Source organism: Salvia hispanica, chromosome 5 (assembly GCF_029641045.1).
Source record: "Salvia hispanica isolate PSC_SH4W2 chromosome 5, Shi_PSC_v1, whole genome shotgun sequence".
In the NCBI taxonomy this organism is placed as follows: Eukaryota; Viridiplantae; Streptophyta; class Magnoliopsida; order Lamiales; family Lamiaceae; genus Salvia; species Salvia hispanica.
In genome coordinates this window covers 29,693,070-29,715,414 of record NC_142696.1, presented here as the reverse complement: position 1 = coordinate 29,715,414, position 22,345 = coordinate 29,693,070, and the positions used below count along the sequence as shown (strand labels likewise).

Below are 22,345 nucleotides of genomic sequence, written 5' to 3'. Positions count from 1 at the left end.
TTAATACATGGGCCACGAAAGATTAACAGCCAAAGTGAACAGAATTCGGACTGAGTCATAAGAGCAGTGGGCAAGAACGTCTCAAAGTAGTCAAAACCAGAAGTTTGTGTGTACCCTTTGGCCACAAGCCAAGCTTTGTATCGATCAATACTACCATCAACAAGAAATTTTATGGTAAACACCCAACGACAAGATACAATATCTACCGAATTAGGGGCATGTACCAATATCCAAGTACCACGACTTAAGAGAGCTCGCATCTCCTCTTCCATAGCGCCTTGCCATAAAGGGTGTTTGACTTGGTAAGAAGTTGGAATCACTGTAGACAAAAGACAAAGAGCAAAGGCACAAAAAGGAGCACTCAAGCGAGTAAAAGAAACATGAGAAGACACATGGTGTTTGGTGGTACAAGTATGTTTACCTTTTGGGAATAGCTATGGGTAACTCATTAGGAGGAGTTGGATCTTCAGAAAGTGGAGGCGAAGAACTGTGACAGTGGATATGAGACCGTATTTGGTACTGTTTCAGGGGTTGTTGCAGGTTGATGACGTCGTGTATAGACCTGTAAAGGAAGAGCAGAAGACATAGGAGAAACAAAAGTTTGGGCAGGCAAAGGAGTAGGATTTAACTAGCTGGTTGTTTAGTTTGAGGATGAGTAAAATAAGGCTAAACCCTAAACTCAAAGAAGGTGACATCTGCATAGATGGTTGGTTTAGTTTGAGGATGAGTAAAATAAGTCTAAACCCTAAACTCAAAGAAGGTGACATCTGCAAAGATATAATGACGTTTGGTAATAGGGTCAAAACAACGGTATCCCTTTTTGGTTCTAGAGTAACCAAGAAAAACACACTTAATAGAGCGAGGGGACAAATTATCCAACCCGGGAGTAAGATCATGAACAAAACAAACACACCCAAAAATGCGAGAAGGAATATGATAAAGAGGTTTATCAGGATGAAGACACGAAAAGGAATATCCCCATGTAATACGCTAGATGGCATCCTGTTAATAAGGAAGCATGCAGTAAGAACATCATCAGACCATAGATACTTAGGCACATGCCTGTGAGATATAAGAGTACGCGCAACATCTAAAACGACGCTTGCGCTCGGCTACCCCACTTTGTTGAGAAGTGTGAGAGCAAGAGGTTTGATGAATTATACCATGATATTCACAAAAGATGAGATAGAATATTGTGTGAACTCAAGAGCATTATTAGTACGGAGAATACACAAATCAATAGAATATTGTGTCTTTATTTCATGATAAAAAAGATTTGAGAACAGTAGGGACTTCACTTCTTTGTTTAAGCAAATACAACCATGTCATATGAGAATAATCATCAACAAGGATTAGAAAAGACTTGAAACCCCTCTAGACTCAATCCTACTTGGACCCCAAACATCACAATGAACTAGATCGAAAATAGAAGAGCTACGAGTATCTGATGCACTATTTTTTAGCACTATTAATACCTGCAAGTATACCGAATAGAAATAGTATAGCCAAAGGTCAGTACCGGATATCGAACACGGGGAAGGCAAACACAAAGTGTCTATCTTCTACTAAGACTCAATTACTATATGGAAGAACAAGAGAATTTTGGAAACTTTTGAAAACTGAAAAGATGAAAAACAATTAACAACTAATTGCAAATAATTCACGAGATAAAATATAGAGTTAAGGGAATTCCAGGGATGTGCGTTCACAGTTATGGTTATAAAAATTCCAAACTACAATACCCTAGCACAATTATTACTTTGATAAGACGAGTCGCCTAGCTTATGCTCATGCGATGCAAACGTTGATTACAAGATTAGGGTTGTCAATCCTAATACGTAACTCCAAAAAGCTCCTAGACCCTTGAAAAGTCCTCACTCTCAATTAACAGTGTCATTTTAAGGGAAGCTAATTGTAGCGTCTACTAAGTGGACCTAACTCGCTAGAACTCTCTCACAGTTATGAAGCAAGTTATATTAAATCATGCACGATTGTGTCACTCAATCATGAAGCATCAAGATTAACTTAGGAAAGAAACAAAGTAAAAACAAAAACGGATATTAAATAGAAAATTGGAATTGTAAAACCAAAGTCGTTACTAACACATCCCTAAAATCCTATGAGTTTAGTTACACATAATGGAATAAGCTAAACACATAGATTGAAGGGAAAACAATTTGAACATAAAACTAAAGCAAATCAAACCCGTAGGTTGAATCCTTGTCGTTCTTGATGTTCTTGAAATCCTTCTCCAACTCCTTGTACAATTGAAGTACTCTAGCTTTTGATCTCTGTGAATTATTTTGCAAGTAGAAGCTCTCTAATTTGATGAAGCTTGAGGTCTTATTTATAGGGGAAAGTCAATCCTCGTTGTAGAAGGAAAAGATCTTCAAAATATGGTAAATCTTGGAGCAGATCTAGGGCAATTCGGATTCGCTGCCTTTCTCCGGCGGGCCGCCGCACCTTGGCCGGCGGTCGCCGGGCGAGACTCTCTTCCAAGTGTAATTTTCCGAGGCGGACCGATGCATTGCTCTGACCGCCAGGCGCCGGCGGTCGCCGTACAACTTCGCGCCGGTCGCCGTCTGACTCCATATTTCCAGACTTTGCGTTTTGACTCATTTTTTTGGCTCAATTATGCACATTTCTCACAAAACACGTCAAAATACCAAAATAGATAAAATATGCAAATAATGGACATGTAAAGTGATTTTGACATAAAAAACAGACCAAATAATGGCCTTAAAACAGTGCAAAATCCGAGCATCTCAGTATCGACTTGAGAAGGAAAGGAAGTGCGATGATGCTTTCCCAACTCACATGACTCACAATTAAAATTAGCAGACGCAACTGGAACAAAACTACAAAGACTAGAAGAAGACAGATGACCAAGACGACAATGCCACTGATATGGAGAACAGAGAGAGCACTCTCAAGATGAAACAGGATCCAAATAGTACAGAACGCCATGCTCATGTCCTCCACCAATCGTTCTCTTCTCCTGCAGGTCCTGAAAGATACAATATGAAGGATTAAAAGTGACAGTACAATTGTGAGTTTTTGTTAGCTGACCAATAAATATTAACTGACTGAAAAATTTGGGACAAACAAAACATTATCAAGAGTGATATTAGTGAGTTTGACAACACTAGTGGGAATAGTTGCCATCAGCAAAACGAACAGATGGAAGAGATGATGGAGAAAAAGATGTCAAAAGGGATTTCGCCCATAATATGGGTAGTGGCACCCGAATCCAACATCCAAGACTTACCAGGAGACACAACAAACGCAGCTACAGAGGTAGAAGCATCAGTAGTAGATGAAGAACTTAGACGCAATAAACTCAGTGTTGTTAGCCCAATCTAGTTTGCCAAACTTCTTCCAACATTTATCAGACTCATGATTTGAACGACCAAAATGATCACATAGTCGATCATGAAACCCTCATCCTCATCCTCGACCTCGACCACATCCCTTCCTTGTCCACGGCCACGTCCACCATACGAACCTCGACCACGAGCAAACATAGCTGAATTATCAAAAGAGGTGGATTCCGTACGCCCAGTGGAGACACGAAGAACACGAGACAACTCATTAGACAATGTTGGAATATTATCACTAGCTATCAGGCTATCTCGAAGTGGCTGGAGATCAGCATTAAGACCTGACAAAAAATTTGCTACTATGAATTCCTCCCATTGTTTTGCTCTTGTTGTGGCATCATAGGAAAATGGATGATAAACTAAAATATCATCAGCAAGGTCTTTCAGGGTAGAGAAGTAATCATTGACTGACTGAGTATCCTGAGTATGAGAGAAAAGTTTCTCATACAATTCAAATACCCGAGAGACGATTTTGTCATTGAAGAACATCTCCCGTAGAGCATCCCACATGGCTTTGGCACTATCCAGGCACAAGATATTTTGACTGATAGCTGGTTCCAGGCTATTGAGAAGCTAAATCATGACGGAGCAGTCATCAGCACACCAAGTGTCGTAATTGGCATCTGTAGTAGCAGACGGGGCAGTTTGAACATGACTTTTCTTCTTCTGTGATCACAAAAATAGGAGAAAAGCACGGGACCAAAGTATATAGTTGGAACCATTCAGCTTAATGGTGGTTCTGATAGGCGGTCTAAAATCAGACATGATAAAACAAGAGTAAATCCTATGCAGAGCAACAGGCAAGAGAGCAGACAAATAAGTAGCCGGCAAGAGCGTAGACAAATAAGTAGCTGGCAAAAGCGCAGGCAAGAGAACAGCCAAATAAGCAGCGGGCAAGAGCGCAAAACAACGGAACAGGAGTAGAACAACAGAAGCAGGAGTAGAACAACAAGAAGATAATAGCGCTGGCAAGGGATCAGGAAGAACAGCGGAGAAAAAAGCCCTAATTTTCAAAAAAAAATTCAGACTAACCTAGTGACAGATTCGAATCCGCTCTGGTACCATGTAGAACAGTAAAATATAGAGACATAGTATAGAAAGTAGTAGTTGTATTTTATATTCAACATAGGTAACAAATATATAGTACCAGAACTGAGCTAGACTATGTTACATCACACCTATGTGAGGCAGAATACATATAAGATATTAATCGGTCCCACATTCTACTAACTCATTTCACTCACATTTTATTATAAAACTAATATAAAAAAGTGGGTCTCAACATATAAGATATTAATCGGTCCCACATTCTACTAACTCATTTCACTCACATTTTATTATAAAACTAATATAAAAAAGTGGGTCTCATATTCCAATAAGTTTTCCAGCTCACTATTCTTTAGATTTTTTAAAACTTGTGCCCACAATAAGAGTGACTTCTATTGTGGGACGGAGGGAGTATTTGATTCGTTTTAAATGTCAAAGTTTTATACACATTTTATATATTTTGATATTTTGATGTGTTTTATGACAAATTATTTATTCAGTTACATGGTTTTATCTCTATATATTATGTGTTCAGTTATAATAGCTATTGTTTTTCTTTCTAATATAACACCTGATGTATATGCATGAAACGAAAAATGGCACGCTTTATTATGGTAGTTTACATAAAAGCCGTTGGTGTAGGTTGACAAAGATGAAGAAGTTAGAGATGAAAGACGAACATTGATTATGAGCGATATAGTTGTGTTCTTGCTAAAAAAGTTCTAATTTGCTACATAGTTTGGGAGTGAACAAGATGAAAGGAGGAGAGAAGTAACGGTAGTAATAGGAATTTGATGGAATGTATTTGTTTGAAACACTAAGTAAACATTTTATACCCTCTCCGTCCTATAAAAATAAGTACTTTTTCTTTTTTAGTTCGTCGTACAAAAATATAAACTCTCTAATCTTGCAAAGTCTTTTACTATCAATTTTACATTAAAACTCTTACAAGAATATAAGCTCTCTAATTTTGAAAAGTCTTTTACTAATAATATTAATTACTTTTTCTTTTTACCTTTCCCTTCGTTTAGCAATTTTACATAAAAACTTGCATATTCTTTGGGGATCGTGCGAGTACGTAAATTTAACAAACATTGTGTATGAAAATGATAATTCGAACCTCCCGTCTCCTTGCCATACCGTATTACCGATGCTCTTACTCTTAACGCGGCACTCCCAAATTAGATGAACCTTCTCTCCTTTGCTCTGCTATATTTAGCCTTTTACCAAACATATAAGATGAAATAAGAATCCCTCTTCCGTCTCCTTCGTAGACGCGATCCTCCACAGATCACAGATCCCCCTCTCTCGCTCATTCGTAAATACAGTGTAACGATGCACGAACCTGATTTATCGGACGATGCCGATTATGCCGCATCGATTCAACACGTAATCTTTTATTTATTTATTTTTATCTTAATCATTCGTAACTGGAGCTAAATTATTGTTTATCTACGGCAATTAATTTCTTAAATTCATTACGTTTAGGGCACTTTAATCACAAATCGGAATGACAGCCTGGGACGAAGCTCTCCGATCGACCCGGAAGGTGCTGAGGTCGTATATACTAAAGATAATGTCACAATACATCCTACTCAGTTCGCTTCCGAGAGAATTAGTGGTCGACTGAAGTTGATTAAGCAAGGAAATGCTCTTTTCATGGTACTACCTTTTGCACTTTATTTTGACGAAATTTTAGATATCTAGCACTTTTCATTTTAGGTTGTAGATCACTTAATAAATGAATACTTAATTAACTCTTATATATTAATTAAATACCCTAATTTTACTTAATAGTGTAAGTAATTTGGGCTGAGCTGAAATAGAAAAGTGTGAGTAATGGGACAGAGGGTGTATAAGTTTCTGCTATTGGATTGCTAAATTTGTGGATGGAAGAGTAGCTCATATAATATAGTGACACCAGTATAATTCTTGGACCATTTTTTTTTATCTTATTTGAAGTAAAAAAGTTATGAATGCTTTATTCCATTGCTGATCATCACAAAATTGGCTTATGGTTAAGAATTACAATCTCGTCTGTTATAAGTTTTAAGATAAGTGTGTTCAATACAGTGCAATCCAGTATACCACATGGTAGTTAACATTGTTTTTCACTTTTGAGAAATTGGATAGTAAGATTTTTTCACTTTAGATATAGTAAGATTGTCATAGATTAGGGAGGCACAAGAGTTTGTAATTGCCAAGTTTAATCTATGAATCAGCTTCTTATTGTTTAAATGGGTTTTGTACACTGTTCATTTTGTTTGCAACAAAGTCAATTTACTGATTTCAACTACTTAGTCTTGAAAGTTTGAGGATTGAATTTTGGCTTCAAAAGTATTCGATTTGTCAGTTATATTTGTTGTACAAGTGCATCATGTTCTATGAATAGCCTATTCTGAGTCATGATTTCAATTAGTCTTCCCTTTTCTTGATGTAGACATGGCTTCCTTACAAAGGGCAAAGTTCAAAGGCAAGATTGCCTGAGAAAGGTAGAGCCTTGGATGTTGTAACTCCTTTATCTGATGCAAAGTTTTGTGTTCCAAAACATACACTATTTATTTGAAGGGCTTCCATTACAAAAATATATTGCTTACTTTTGCACTACATGGGTGCAGATAAGAATCTTTATACTATCAGGGCTATGCCGTTTTCAGATATTCGATCAATACGTAGACACACTCCAGCCCTGGGTTGGCAGTATATTATTGTAGTTATGTCATCAGGTATTCATAGTATGGGATAGTAATGAATCATTTTTCCAATTTCAATATTTTTCTATTATTGTACTCTTTTGATTGTTAATGATATAAGCCCTTTTGTAAAGTATAGATTCAAGTCACTCAACTAAAGAGGACAAATTTTTTATTATTATTAGGAGATGTAACATGCATAATATGGAGAACCAATCTATTGTTGCATGTATCTATCTCTATTTCTAGTATTGTGGAGGTTTGTCATACTCATGCTATTGAAGCAATTCAAATTACTAAGACAAAACTCAACTGATAGCTGCCAAGCTGATATAGAATTCCATTTTTGAACAATAAAGAACTTAAATTAAATTTGGTATGCTCTGTAGTTCCAAGTATATTTTTGTCTTAGTCAGAAACTGGAATTACGTACTTTTATATATTTTATAAAGCCAACAGTATATTATCTCAAAGAAAAACCTAACACGTTTTTAAACCTTTTACAAGTGGTTAGATAGTCTTTAACTTTGAAAATCATGTTTCATTATGCTTGTGTGGCATTTGGGTTGTTTCTCGTCTAATACTTATTAGTATATTAGTTCCAAAGTATATTTTATAATGCCAACAATATTTTATTATTCAAAGAAAAACCTAAAACATTTTAAAAACCTTTCACAAGTGGTTAGATACAGTCTTAAACTTTGAAATCATGTTTCCTATGCTTGTGTTGCATTTGGGATGTTTTTGGCTGAAATATTTTCTGCAGCTCTAATTTGGTTTCATTGGTCCTATCCAGTTACACTCATGAATTATATAACTCTCGGATTTTACATCTGTCCATTTAGCATTAAATCTTTACTTATGATAGATAATATAGGTACATCTTGTGGCTAGTGATCAAGTCTTCATTGTCATTAATACCCTGTATGATTTTCAGGTTTGGCTTTTCCTCCACTTTATTTCTATAATGGAGGGGTTCGTGAGTTTCTCACAACCATCAAGCAACATGTTGTTCTTGTCAGGTATGGGTTACCATTTACCTCCTACCTAATACTTGTCTAACTTCTTTGTGCAGTAAACCGAAGAATTGTTTATAGTTTTTTACTAACACATTCAAAGTTGTTAACCATAACTAGGGTACCGACTACAGTAGTTTATCATCTCTAACTTGTAGGGACACTGAGTTTTTCTCTTTCTTTTAACATCTATGAACTCTCCTTTATATTTACTTTTGCTTTTCCCCTTTGTAGCCTACCGAGACAAATATTGAAATAGTAAGGCAACATTAGTTGTTATGGGACAACTAACTTTCAAATTTAATACATACTGGTACTCTTTTATGTTTTTGACTTGTTCAAGAAATAATCTAATTTATTGTTTTTACATTTTATATGTGCCATACGTAGGCTACCGCTGGTAGCCCTTCTTGCTTCTAAGAACATTGCACAAAGGAATGCTGTATTTTAGACAAACTGTCTTTTTCTGTTCAATTGTAATCTAGATGTTGATCCGAAAAAACTAATGTAAGCATATAGACTACTTTTTCAAGTATGCTTATATATTTTTGCATGACTAAGAGAAAATTGCAATCTCTACTCGAAGTTGCGCTATGGTAAATCCCACTCTTGAGTTGTATAATAGGCTCCAAACTGCAGACTAAATTGCACTAAGAAAGCCCTGGGCAATGGGCTGAACTTAAAGGCAGTGGTCGCCGGTGGGATCCGAACTTGTACTTTCATTCACTGGGTTGTCCAGAAGATGGCAATTAGAAATGTTCTGACCAGTTTATTATCCAGTTGTTTAAGAAATGTTGAAGTATATTTCTTAAGAAAAACTGACACTTATTTCTTACACCATGGCAGCAGTAACATCCATTTATTGTGATAGCAGTTATGCTTACATGTTTTCTTATATCCAGATCAGCAGATGATGCCAATGTATTTCTTGTGAATGATTTTCAAAATCCTCTCCAGGTAAATCTGGTGTAAATTAGACTGTTAATTTGCTCCTGTTGCATCCCCCCTCTTATGCTAGCTGCTTGCATGTGTAGAACAATAAAATATAGATATATGTGGAGAAGTATAAAGACATAGTAGAGAAGAGTAGTAGGTGTATTTTATTACTCAACATAGGCCACATATATAGTACAAGGGACTAAGCTAGACTATGTCACACAACCGATGTGGGATACTTAAATTCTATAACATGTGTAGTTGCTTTGCTTCAAATTACAGCAATTTTTTGACTTTGTACAGAGGACTCTGTCTTCCTTGGAGCTTCCTAGAGCTGTTACTCCTGTGTGTCAATCCCCCACCACACTGGATCCACATAAGGGCGTGTTAGATAAAAGTTCCAATATTATTAAGAAGAATGGCAGGAGACAAAAGTACCGTGATCCTGCCCACGACATTTCTGTTCAAGTATTGGAGAAATTTTCTCTTGTTACCCGATTTGCTCGTGAAACAACTTCTCAACTTTTTCGGGACCGCCATCCTGATAGTTTCACTTCTAATGAGGGGTGGAAGGATGGTCCGTCGTCACCTGCATCTAATCATATCACGTCATCAGATGATTCTCCACAAGTTCTTGATGAGGTTCCTGTAGCAGCAGATTCAGTGGAGGTAATAATTTATCATGTTACTTTTTGTTCATGTTTCTAATAACATGTCTTGAGTGGCCTTATCCGTTATCTTTTGACAGTTAAATCTGGGGTAGTCTCAATATTACCTTCTATTGGTTGTCATAATTATAGACTAGCTTTTTTATTCTCTCCTAAATAATGATACCTTGATTTTGTTGGAAATGAGACTTTAACGTGTTAGAACCTCCATGAAAATTGATTTAAAAATCTTGTTGCAAGTTTGTTTTCCACATAATATGTTATATTTTTGCGTAAGCATCTATTTAAGGATCATCACTTTTAACGCTTCGTACCTTCTACACCTAGTAGAATTACTTCCTGGAGAAGAAGCTGCCACCAAAGTCATGACTTCTTTTTTAGTTAATCATTTTTAAGGAAATTTAGAAGTAGCCTATGGTTTTTTCAGGATCCTAACTCATTTTATGTTTTTTAATGTCACCCATTGGCCATTGCTAAACAGAGCATTCTCTGGCTCAAGTAATGGCAAAACTCTTCAAAGGATCAATCCACTTATTAGTTTCCGAATATGGGTCTCTTTTTTGCTTCTGAATAAAGAAATAGAATCGTGAAACTCAGTGTCCAATCTAACCAAATCTCCTAAATATTTTTCATATATACCATTACTTTGTTTTTAAAACAAACTAATAATCCCTCGGTCCCACTCTAAGTGAAGCATTTCTTATTTGGCATGAGATTTTATGTTATGCTGGGTTGTTTTATGTGTTCAGTAGAGATAGAATAAAATAGAGGAGAGTGATGTTTCTATTTTAAGAAATGTGTCGTTTAGAGTAGGGCATGGAAAATGTGTCACTTAGATTGGGATGGAGGGAGTAATATTTTCCTTCCATTTTTATTCACTATTCTATCTAACCAAATCTCCTATATCTTTTCATATATACTACTATTACTTTATCATACAAAATATTTCCTCCAAACTATATTCCAACAAACTTTAATATAATTGTAATGTATTTTTTAATTATAAATGAAGTGTGTTTTGTGTTCTGTTCGGAGGTGTGTTACGCATTTAAAGAGTGTAATTAGCTACACATTCTCAACATGTGCAACACCCAATTTCAAAAGCAAAAAAAAGGTGACCCATTTTCAGAAGCTAATAGCTGGATCGATCCCTTTCTACAATTTTGCCACATCAAGTAGGGGGGGTATTAATTATACTCCCTCCGTCTGCCATTAGTTGGCACACTTTGACCCGACGCGGGGTTTTAAGAAATGTAATGGAGACGGGGTTGAAAAAGTTAGTGGAATGTGGTTCCTACTTTTATATAGTTTTATAATAAAATGTGAGTGAGAATGAGTTAGTGAAATGTGGGGACCATTACCAAAAGTAATAAAAGGTAAGTGTGACATGTATTGTCGCGGACGGACCAAAAAGGAAACTAGTGACAAGTAATGGCGGACAGAGGGAGTAACATATATTAGTAGTAGTTTGCACAAGATCTTTTAGAAAAGCAAACATGTTACATTTCCTAATATAAAAAAAATAATTCATTGTTTTTCTAAATTATACTCCCTCCGTTCCATAAAAATAGAAACTTTTGGGACAGCACGAGTTTTAATGCACAATTAGTAATGTAAGAGAGAGATAGAAAGAAAAGTAACTGGAGTATTATTAGTGGAAAATTGGGCCCACCTCATTAGAGAGAAAGAAGTTACCAAAAATGTGTGCTATTTTTATGCGACGGACCAAAATGGAAAGAGTTTATGTTTTTATGGGAAGGAAGCAATATTTAATTAAGTTGAATGAAAAAAATGGGGTTAGTCTTAGTATGGAATATAGATGGAGGAAATAGAGGCAAGCCTATTCCAACGTAGAATTGATAACCTTGACCCTGCTTATTGAAATACCCTTTGAATGCGAATCAAAATATGTTTGCATGTTCAGGTGTTTTGATAGAGGAATCATGAAAAAGCCTACAGACATTTTATTATTTCAGTACAATCAAGTTATTGTTTACATTTCTTCTTATGTTGGCAGATTGACAAATTATCCCTGGTGTGGGGAAAGCCACGTCAGGCACCTTTGGGGCAAGGAGAGGTAAACCTGTTTGCCAAGTCAGGCTCCATTCAACTCTAATACTTAGCTCCTTAAAATAATTTCCTTATTTGACTTCTACTTCTAAACGTGGCGTACTTCAGTAAAGAATGGATGATGATGTCATTCAGAGGCTTGCACAAGATTCTTTGTTCTGGGGCTCTTATATTAGATGTAATTTATTCAATCATTCATATGCTTTTGGTGTTTGTGTTTGTGCGATACTTTTCACTTTATTTGAGCAAGGGAGTTGAGTGTTGTTATGATTTACAATCTGAGTTAGTTATCTTGCTTTTAGTGATTGGTAGTTTTTATGTGGCTTCTGAGTCAAAACTCTTGCAGTGGACTACCTTCTTGGATGCAGAAGGGCGAGTAATGGATCCAAAATCATTGAAAAAGAGAATCTTCTATGGTGGTGTTGAACACAATTTACGAAAAGAGGTCTGCAATTGGAAGAAATTATTGTTCTGATACTTGATTTTTAGCTTGACAGTTTGTAGATTAACTTGTTTTTCTTCTCCCCCATCATTGTTCAAAAAATTCTTTTAACAGGTTTGGAGATTTTTATTAGGATACCACACCTATGATTCAACATTTGCAGAGAGAGAGTACCTCGTATCAGTTAAGCAGTCAGAGTATGAAACAATAAAAAGGCAATGGCAGGTTCGTCCTCTATATCAGTTGAGTTATGATATGTTTTTAAGATTTTATTAGTTTTCTCTCCTCCATTGCTGATCTGCATGTGCTACTGGTAACTTTGTTGGAATTGGTTCAATTGTATATCTTCTAACGAGTACTTTAAGTTTGAGGTTCTTCATCCATTTAAATTAAGGTATCCTATAAATGCTCTGGTTTTGATTTCTCCATTTGGTGAATTTCAGTTTATGTGATTCTTGATTCTTGATGCCTTTTTTAGTTTCACCTAAATATCTGCTAAATGCTATTTGAGGTGTACTCAGCTGTTAAAGAATAAAGATGATATTTAAAGTTAAGAATCAGGACTAAGCCCTTGGATAGGTCATAGGTGTATGAGGTTCTAGAAGAGGGGTTTATGCCTTTTTCCTAGACCCAGTACATTCTCTCTTTCTTGCCTTTTATGAAGAGGATCTAGTTGCCCATTTTCTGGGTTACTACATTAAACTAATAAATACTTCTATGTTACCGCTAAAGCATAGGTTTAACATAATCTGTATAGCTTCTTTCTTAAAGCCATTGAATCTTACACTGGGTTTGGGTACACTAATATCTTTTTGAAATGTTACTTGATCGATCACTTATCTAGACTTCACTCACTCAAGTTTTTAAAGTTATACTATAAAATTTCTCTCTAATCCTTTCTATGTGATATAGAATACTGCCTTCGTCCAGCCATAACCGAGGCATTTCTTTTGGGCACGAGATTTAAGAAAATGATGTTTAGAGAGTTAAGTGGAGAGAGAATAAAGTAGAGAAGTAAAGAGAGAATAAAGTAAGAAAGTATATATATTACTTTTTTCTAAAAAGGAAATGACTCAGTTTCGGTGGGACGTCCCAAAAGAAATATGAATCTCTTATGTGGGACGGAGGGAGTAACAATCTGACCATACTACTTATATGGTGGTGCCTCTGAAGCGAATCATTTCATGGTAGACATATTTATGACCTGGCTAATTAGAAGACATAAAATAGAGATCTATTTTATAGAAAATGTTCCATGATACAGGATCCTAATATGGATAGAGGCATATACTTTTGATGTTATATCTTTTTCCTGGTACATATGGTTGTTTTACTATTATCAATGAAGAATACATATTTATTGATTTAGCTCACCTAAATCACAATTTTGTGTCTTTTGTTTTGGTCAGAGCATCTCTCCAGACCAGGCAAAGCGATTTACAAAATTTCGAGAGAGGAAAGGCCTTATTGACAAGGATGTGGTAGAGTGGACTTTCACATTTTTAATTAAAAGTATGTTTTCTCAAGATGATTGATGATGTATCCTTAGTGATGGTGTACTCTCTCATTCGTTTCAGGTGAGGACTGACAGATCGCTGTTATTTTACGACGGGGATGACAATCCTAATGTGTATATTATGCGAGATATACTGTTGACGTACTCGTTTTACAACTTCGATCTTGGGTACTGTCAGGTAGTTTCCTTTTCGTGCCATTACTTTTGCAACTTTTGTTGAACTATTTTGACCATATGCGCAATCTTATGCTTTTATGGAATGATTTGTTATTTGCCTTCAGGGTATGAGTGATCTTCTCTCGCCAATCTTGTATGTGATGAGAAACGAATCTGAATCTTTTTGGTGCTTTGTTCACCTTATGGAACGTCTTGGTCCTAATTTTAATCGTGATCAAAGTGGGATGCACTCTCAACTTTTTGCTTTATCAAAGGTTCTCTTCCTCCACCTGTTTACCCGCTTTGAATATGATACATCTGTTTGTGCCAGAAACGTTTCTATAAAAAATGTTATTGTTGTTTTTTTTTTATTTTGCTGAAATTCCATTTCCCATGAACTCACCTATTGAAATTATAATTCAGTTTTGCCATGGATCATCTCATTTGCCTCCTGAGGGTCCTATGGGAGATATATGTAGCTTATTTCCATTATGATAGAAACTCGGTTAATGGTTTTTAAATTGTACTACCTCCGTCCCAAGTTACTTTTCTTTGTAGTTTTCAGAATAGTGTAGATATGTTATGCAATGGCACTACCAATAATCCGAGTGTGAATAGTGCCTTATTCTTCGTACTTGTTGCACTTTGTTTTACATGGTTTCTTAGTCTACCTAATAGAAGCTTACTTTGCAGATGGGTAGTGATAAAATGCAAAATCTATATATTGTACAAACTCCAAACTTTTTAACACAGGATCAACACAACGTCAATATAATGCCAACACAATGTAAATTTTCAAGATTTTGATGTCGACACAATGTCAACATGGATTCAACTGTTGACACTGTTGATATTTTCTAATGATGTTATTTTGTCATCCGTTGACATTTTCTGCTCCAGATCATAGTTTGGAGTTTGATTACATCTTTGCAGAGATTGTTAACTCTCTAATCACTATCATTTCGTTTGATGCAGCTGGTTCAGCTGCTAGACAGCCCATTGCACAACTATTTCGAACAGAATGATTGCCTGAACTATTTCTTCTGTTTCCGCTGGCTGCTGATACAGTTCAAGAGGCAAGTGTAACTGCCTCCTCGTCTCATATGTGTATTTTGATGTGTGAATGACGATCCCCGTGGTTTTCATGCAGGGAGTTTGAATACGATAAGACAATGCGCATATGGGAAGTTCTGTGGACTCATCATCTGAGCGAACACCTACACCTATATGTCTGTGTTGCCATTCTCAGGAGATATCGTACGAAGATTATGGTGGAGCAGATGGATTTTGACACTCTCCTAAAATTCATCAATGAATTGAGTGGTCAGATCGACCTCGATTCGACCCTAAGAGAAGCTGAAGCCCTGTGTATATGTGCCGGTGAGAATGGCGCTGCTTGTATCCCGCCTGGAACCCCACCTTCACTACCAGTCGAAGATGGCTCAGTATATCCACAGCTTGACGATGACATCTTGTAGACGATTCATGATTGTTGTTTATTACTATTTTTCAACGTTGTGAATATTTCCTATATATTTGGCGCGATTGCACTTGTTATTTGATTATAATTATAATTACGTGTTCATACAGTCTTATATTCTTTTTACTTGAATAGCTTATATTGAACTTTCACCTTTTATCGTTTACTATTGAACTAAAATGATTAAAATGGCAGCCTCAGTTAAAAAACATTGTCATTACTAGAAGGGGTGTTGCAATTGAAATTCGGACCAAAGGTAATGTTAATTATCCCTAAATTAAACCTCTTTAAAATATTTCTAAGTAGTAGTACTACTTTTAAACCCATAAATTTATCTGGAAACCAATTTACTATGCAAACAACTTCAGCAAATAATAAAGTAATAACTTGTTGGAGAACCTCTTTATAGAAGGTACTTATGAAAGTAATACTATCTTAGTCCTACTCAATATGTCCACAATTTTAAATGATATGGAGTTTTAAGAAAAATTATTTAGTGTAATAAAGTAGAGAAAAAAAGTAATTTAGTGTTTTAATGAGAAGAGAATAGGTGAATTTGTTTACAAATATGAAAAATGAAGATATTAAGTGAGACAAATTAAAAAAATAGTAAACATCTTGAGTGAGAAGAAGGAAATAAAAATTTTAGGTATCAACTTTATGTTCAAACGGCTATAGGTACGTTCTAAATAATTCTTCTAAACATAACTCATATCACAGGAAATCAAAAAAAAATGCAAAGTTTTACTATTCCTTCCATCCCAATTAAGTTGAGGCAAAATTTTTGGGCATAGAAATTAAAAAATTATATTTAAAAGTAGGAGATAAGAAAAAAGTAGGAATGATAAAAAGAAATTAAAGTATATAATAGAATAAAGTAAGAGTTATTGAATATTATGTTTTTTTTTAAAAAAAAAATAGAAGGAAATAAATACAATTAGAGTGAGGTTAAAGTAAATCAACTTGGGACATCCAAAAATAAACAATGTAAGAGCATCCACAGTGGTGCGGATGTCCCGTCACCCTTTCCGGCGGACTTCCCAAAAACACCTCCTGTCACGTCATAAGGACCTCCCACAGCACTGCCACGTCATAAGGACATCCCACTGCACAGTGGCAGACATCCAAAGGACTTCCTGCTCGGACTTCCCGCAATAAAAAAAATTCACAAATTCACCAAATTAAACAATTTACGGAATTAAAATTTCAATAAGAATATGGAGAAAATGCAACCACTTTATTTTAAAAAAAGTACATAATTATTTTAAAAAAAACAAACTTAACCAACAAAAAAAACAACCCCAAGCTTCGACAAATGCGCCCCGTCGCCGGTGGCGGCGCCATCAGCGGGCAGGGGTGGCAACCCCAACTGTCTCCTCAAAGTGTCGATCCCATCCTTCAACATCAGCTTGTACAAGGGATCCGTCGCTGCATGCCACTTGTCTGTTGTTTCGAGCATGACTGATGCACTTTTTATTAGCACTAAAAATACCTGCAAGTATACAGGGTAGATCTAGTATAGCTAAAGGTCAGTACCGGGTATCGAACACGGGGAATATAATTGCAACTGGCTATTATGTACTAAGCGTCAAATAATATCTAGAGAAACAAGAGAATTATGAAAACTTTGGAAACTGAAAACAATTAAAAGCAATCAAACAACTAAATGCAATTAAATCACAAAGATAAAATATGAGAGATAAGAGAATTCTAGGGATGTGCGTTCACAATTATGGTTATACAAATTCCAACTACAATACCCTAGCACAGTTTATACTTTGAAAGGACGAGTCACCTAGCTCATGCTCATGCGATACAAACGTTGATTACAACATTAGGGTTGTCAATCCTAACACGTAACTCCAAAAAGCTCCTAAGACCCTTGAAAAGTCCTCACTCTCAATTAACAGTGTCGTTTTAAGAGAAGCTAACTGTAGCGTCTACTAAGTGGATCTAACTCGCTAGAACTCTCTCACAGTTATGAAGCAAGCTATATTAAATCATACACGATTGTGTCACTCAATCATGCAGCATCAGAATTACTTAGGGAAGAAACAAAGTAAAAACAAAACGGATATTAAATAGAAAAATGAATTGTATAAACCAATAAAAGTTACTAACACATCCAAAGAATCCTATGAATTTAGTTAGACATAATTTGTGAGGTCTGAATGTGATTAAGGAGCTGAGGGAACAGGGGAAGAGGTGGAGGCTAAGGAGCAGCGGATCAGCTGCACACTTGCACCGGATGGTTCATGACCATTGGAGTCGGTTAGCCTAAGCTAGCCGTTGGAAGGCTGTGAAGATCAAGAAGGTACAGCTGGAAGTTTGTTATACTCTTGAGATCCCCTTTTCAGTTTCTATTGTATCGATTCACATATAAGAATCAACACACACATACACATAACAATTCAGTTAGATCTCTTATCTCAGTTAGCTCGTTTTTGGTTCTTGAATAGCATCTTGCGGTTATTGCTATCATCAATTGAGAGAGATAGGGTTCGATTGAGAGTTGTTGTATGATCTTGATAGTGAGGTGAATAAAGGATTCGTTTTGTTGTCCGTGGATGTAGATCACATTGATCGAACCACGTAATTGTTTCTTGTGCTTTACATTCATCGCTTCTTGTTGTTTGATTGAGGAAGTTCAATTCCTAACAACTGGCGCCGTCCATGGGAATCGAGGCGATGGCGACTAGGGCTGGGGAAAAATACCGAAATACCAAAATATAGGTCTTATCATACCGAAAAAATACTGAAAATACCAAATTTCCGGTATACCGTGACTTTCGGTACGGTATGATACCTTACCGAAAGATTCCGGTAAGGTAACGGTATGAATTTTCAAATACCGCGGTATACTACTACATACCGAAATTCGGTATATACCGTAAATTAAGGTATATACCGTAAACTAAGGTATATACCACAAAAATATAAACACAATTATATATAAAATATATTTTATATATTTTTAATTATAAAATCTATTGTGAAATATAAATATAATTATAAATAAATTATATTTAGTTTATTTTTAAAATTATTAAATATAAATAATAGTCTAAAAACTCTAATTTTCTATTAATTGATGTTGAAAGTTAGGTATATCGCAAAAGTAAGGTATACCGAACTTCGGTACGGTATACCGTAAATGAGGTACGGTATCGGTATGGAAATTCGTTATACCAAAAATAAGGTATACCGAAGTTCGGTATACCGAAAACTTTGGTAAGGTAAAGGTATGAATTTTTCGCATACCGTATTTACGGTAAGGTATACAGTATGGTGGTTTCGGTAAGGTATACCGTACCTACCCACCCCTAATGGCGACGACGAAGCTAGAGACAGATAAATTCACCGGCCGCAACGATTTTAGGTTGTGGCGAATCAAGATGAGGGCAATCCTCGTGCAACACGGTTTGGCAGATGCGCTCAAATCAGAAACGAAGGATGAAGCCCAGGCAGAAGCTGCAGATGAAAAATCTGCAATTAAGAAGCAGGAGATGCTTGAGCGCGCCCATAGCGTGATTATTCTCTCTTTGGGGGATAAAGTTCTGAGGGAAGTAGCCAAGGAGAAATCGGCAGCTAATGTATGGTCCAAGCTAGAGAACCTATACATTACTAAATCCCTAGCCAATAGGTTGTTCATGAAACAAAGGCTCTATTCCTACAAGTTTCTTGACGACAAGGGAATCGAGGATCAACTCGAGGAATTCAACAAGGCGGTGGATGACCTCGAGAATATAGATGTTAGTCTTGATGTTGAAGACAAGGCCATTCTGCTCCTCAATGCTCTACTAAAGTCATTCGATCATCTCAGAGATGCGATGTTATATGGCCGGGAAAAGACGATTACTCTTGAAGAAGTTCAATCAGTTTTGAGGGCCAAGCAGCTGCAAAAGTCAAGTAACAAAGCTGCTGATTCTTCAACAGAAGCTCTCAACATAAGCAAATTCAAAGGCAAGAAGGTGGCTCAAAAGAAGAAGCAACCTAACCCTAAGAATCAGAAAGCTAAGGATCCTCAGAAGAAGGAAACTAGGGAGTGTTTCTACTGCAAGAAGCCTGGTCACCTAAAGAAGAATTGTTACTCGTGGAAAAAGAAGTTAGCCGAGGAGCAAGGTGGAACTAATGAGGCCGATGTAGCAGAGGATATGGATATGCCTCAGATCATGAATGTTGCTGATAGGGATATTGGGAATTCATGGATAATGGACTCCGGTTGTAGTTTTCACATGATCCCTCACAAAGAATGGTTTATGAACTTGAGTAAAAGTGAAGGAAGTGTGCTTCTTGGCAATAATTAGATTTATCCAGTGAAGGGAATTGGAGAAGTCAAGATAATCAATGAAGATGGCTCTTCCCTCATTCTGACTGAAGTCAGGTATATACCTGATGTGAAAAGAAATTTGGTGTCTCTTAGAGTTTTAGAAATGAAGGGCTGCATTTTCAAGTCAGAAAATGGCAACATGGTTGTATCCAAAGATGGCAAGAAATTAATGGAGGCAACCAGAATACATAGTCTCTATTATCTACTTGGAGAAGCCAAAGTATGTTCTTGTGCAATGGCATAGGAAATTGGGCCATGTATCTGAGAAGGGATTGAATGAGCTCAGAAAGAAGGGACTAATAAAGAGTGCAGCACTCCAGACTGTACCTGCATGTGAAGGTTGCATACTTGGCAAAAGCAAGAAAATCCCATTTCCTAAAGGTATGAATACTTCAACCTCACCACTTGATTATGCACATTCAGACTTGTGGGAGCCTTCACCTGTTGTATCTGAGGGAGGGGGTAGATATTTCTTGTCCATAATTGATGATTTTTCAAGAAGAGTATGGGTGTATAAATTGAAAGATAAGGCTCAGGCTTTTGAGAAATTCAAAATCTGGTGTACTGAAGTAGAACTGGAGAAGGGGAAATCTCTGAAATGTTTGAGAACGGACAATGGTTTGGAGTTTTTATCCTCAGAGTTTCAGAAGTATTGTGCTGATAAGGGTATTAAAAGGCATAGAACCGTGCCCAATAATCCCCAGCAAAATGGCACCGCGGAAAGAATGAATAGAACTCTGATGGAAAGAGTTAGGTGTATGATGCTCAACTCAGGATTTCCTAAAAGATTTTGGGGGGAGGCAGTAACTACAGCTGCAGTTTTGATTAACAAATGTCCATCCTCAGCTATTGAATTTGACACTCCAGATTTCAGATGGTTTGGAAGAAATGGAAGCTACACTCATTTGAGAAGCTTTGGTTGTACAGCCTTTGCCCACGTTAGGCAGAACAATTTAGAGCCAAGGGCCTTAAAGTGCATCATGTTGGGATATCAGCCTGGAGTGAAAGGCTACAGATTGTGGTCAGTAGAACCTGGAAATCACAAATTGGTGATCAGTAGAGATGTGAAATTCCTTGAGGATAAAATGCCTTTCACTGAGCAAAAACAGAATAAGGATCCAAAATCTGATGAAGATAGTACTGGAACAGAGGTGGAGCTCACAAGAGTATTAGATGATGGTGATGATCAGGCTGAAGAAAGTCAGCAAACTTCAATGGATGAGCCAGAACAGAATGCTGCAGAAAGTTCATCTCAATGAGAAAGTCCATCTCAGCCACAAAATCTGGATAATTACTTGCTAGCCAGAGATAGAACAAGGAGGAAAGAAATAAGAGTACATGCAAGATATAGCCAAGCTGATATCATATATTATGCTCTATGTGTTGCTGAACATATAGAATACTCAGAGCCTTCAACTTTCTCAGAGGCTATGAAGAGCAAGGAAAGGAAAAAGTGGAAGAAAGCTATGATAGATGAAATCAAGTCTTTGCTCAAAAATGGGACATGGATCTTAGTAAAAAGATCTGATTTGCAGAAGCCTATAGGTTGTAAATGGATATTCAAGAGAAAAGTTGAGGTTGCTTGAACTGAGAAGCTTAGATACAAAGCAAGGTTAGTAGCGAAGGGGTATTCACAGAAGGAAGGGGTTGATTTCAATGAAGTATTTTCCCCGGTCGTGAAGCATAGTTCTATAAGGATTCTCATGGCTATCACTGCACAAAAGGGCTGGAAATTGCACCAAATGGACGTGAAGACAGCTTTTCTTCATGGAGGTCTTGAAGAGACAATTTATATGATGCAACCAGAGGGATTTATTGCACCTGGTGATGAGGATAAAGTATGCCTCCTCAAGAGAAGTTTGTATGGCCTCAAGCAATCTAGTAGGTAGTGGTATCTGACCTTTGATCAAGAAATGCACAAGTTGGGTTTCAAGAAATCTGAGTTGGATGGATGTGTATGTGTGTATATCAAGTACATAAATGGAACAGTTGTAGCATGGTTGTTGTTGTATGTAGATGACATGCTAATAGCTGGACCACAGATTGAGGAAATTCAGAGCATAAAGCGGTAGCTCAGTTCGGTCTTTGAAATGAAGGGTTTGGGCTGTGCAAAGAGGATCTTGGGCATTGATATCATAAGGGATAGGCAAAAGAGAAGATTGTGGCTCGTGCAAAGTGACTACATTGGGAGAATGCTGAAGAAATACCAGATGGCAAACTCCAAAGGAGTTTCAATACCATTGAGCCAGCAATTCAAGCTCTCAGCCGGTCAGAGTCCGAAGACTGATTTTGAAAGGAGTGAGATGGACCAGATTCCATACTCAAATATTGTAGGCAGCCTGATATACACTATGGTGTGTACCAGACCAGACCTTGCTCAAGCCATGAGTGTTGTGAGCAGGTACATGAGTGACCCGGGAAAGAGTCACTGGCAGGCAGTCAAATGGATATTGAGGTATGAAAAAGCTTCTCAAGGTGTTGGGATTATGTATGGGGGAGTTGAGGATACAGGAACAAATGTTTTGGTAGGATATTGTGATTCTGACTACGCCTCCAACCTTGACAACAGAAAGTCTCAGACAAGGTACATATTCACTCTTTTTGGGTCTGC

At 36.8% G+C, this 22,345-nt stretch overlaps 1 protein-coding gene and 1 pseudogene across 4 annotated transcripts; one reads left to right on the top strand and one right to left on the bottom strand.

Annotated features, from left to right (window-relative positions):
• Nucleotides 1–210: 210 nt before the first annotated feature.
• On the bottom strand, nt 211–4,145 carry LOC148926613 (uncharacterized; annotated as a pseudogene).
• A 1,405-nt stretch (nt 4,146–5,550) lies between these two features.
• On the top strand, nt 5,551–15,543 carry LOC125189133 (uncharacterized). Of its 4 annotated transcripts, XM_048086367.2 has the most exons (16): nt 5,551–5,816; nt 5,916–6,089; nt 6,868–6,919; nt 7,046–7,153; nt 8,058–8,142; nt 9,039–9,093; nt 9,376–9,741; nt 11,758–11,834; nt 11,919–11,988; nt 12,157–12,255; nt 12,367–12,477; nt 13,662–13,733; nt 13,830–13,946; nt 14,050–14,199; nt 14,900–15,000; nt 15,075–15,543. In XM_048086367.2, the coding sequence occupies exons 1-16, from the start codon at nt 5,763–5,765 to the stop codon at nt 15,400–15,402; spliced, it is 2,019 nt and encodes a 672-aa protein (XP_047942324.1). In that variant the 5' UTR covers nt 5,551–5,762; the 3' UTR covers nt 15,403–15,543. The 4 variants fall into 4 exon arrangements, with proteins under 4 accessions (XP_047942324.1, XP_047942325.1, XP_088915070.1 ...); XM_048086368.2 differs by lacking the exon at nt 11,919–11,988 and having other exon boundaries at nt 5,553–5,816; nt 11,758–11,817; XM_089058944.1 differs by lacking the exons at nt 5,551–5,816; nt 5,916–6,089; nt 6,868–6,919 and adding an exon at nt 8,762–8,935 and having other exon boundaries at nt 7,103–7,153.
• The last annotated feature ends 6,802 nt before the right edge of the window (nt 15,544–22,345 follow it).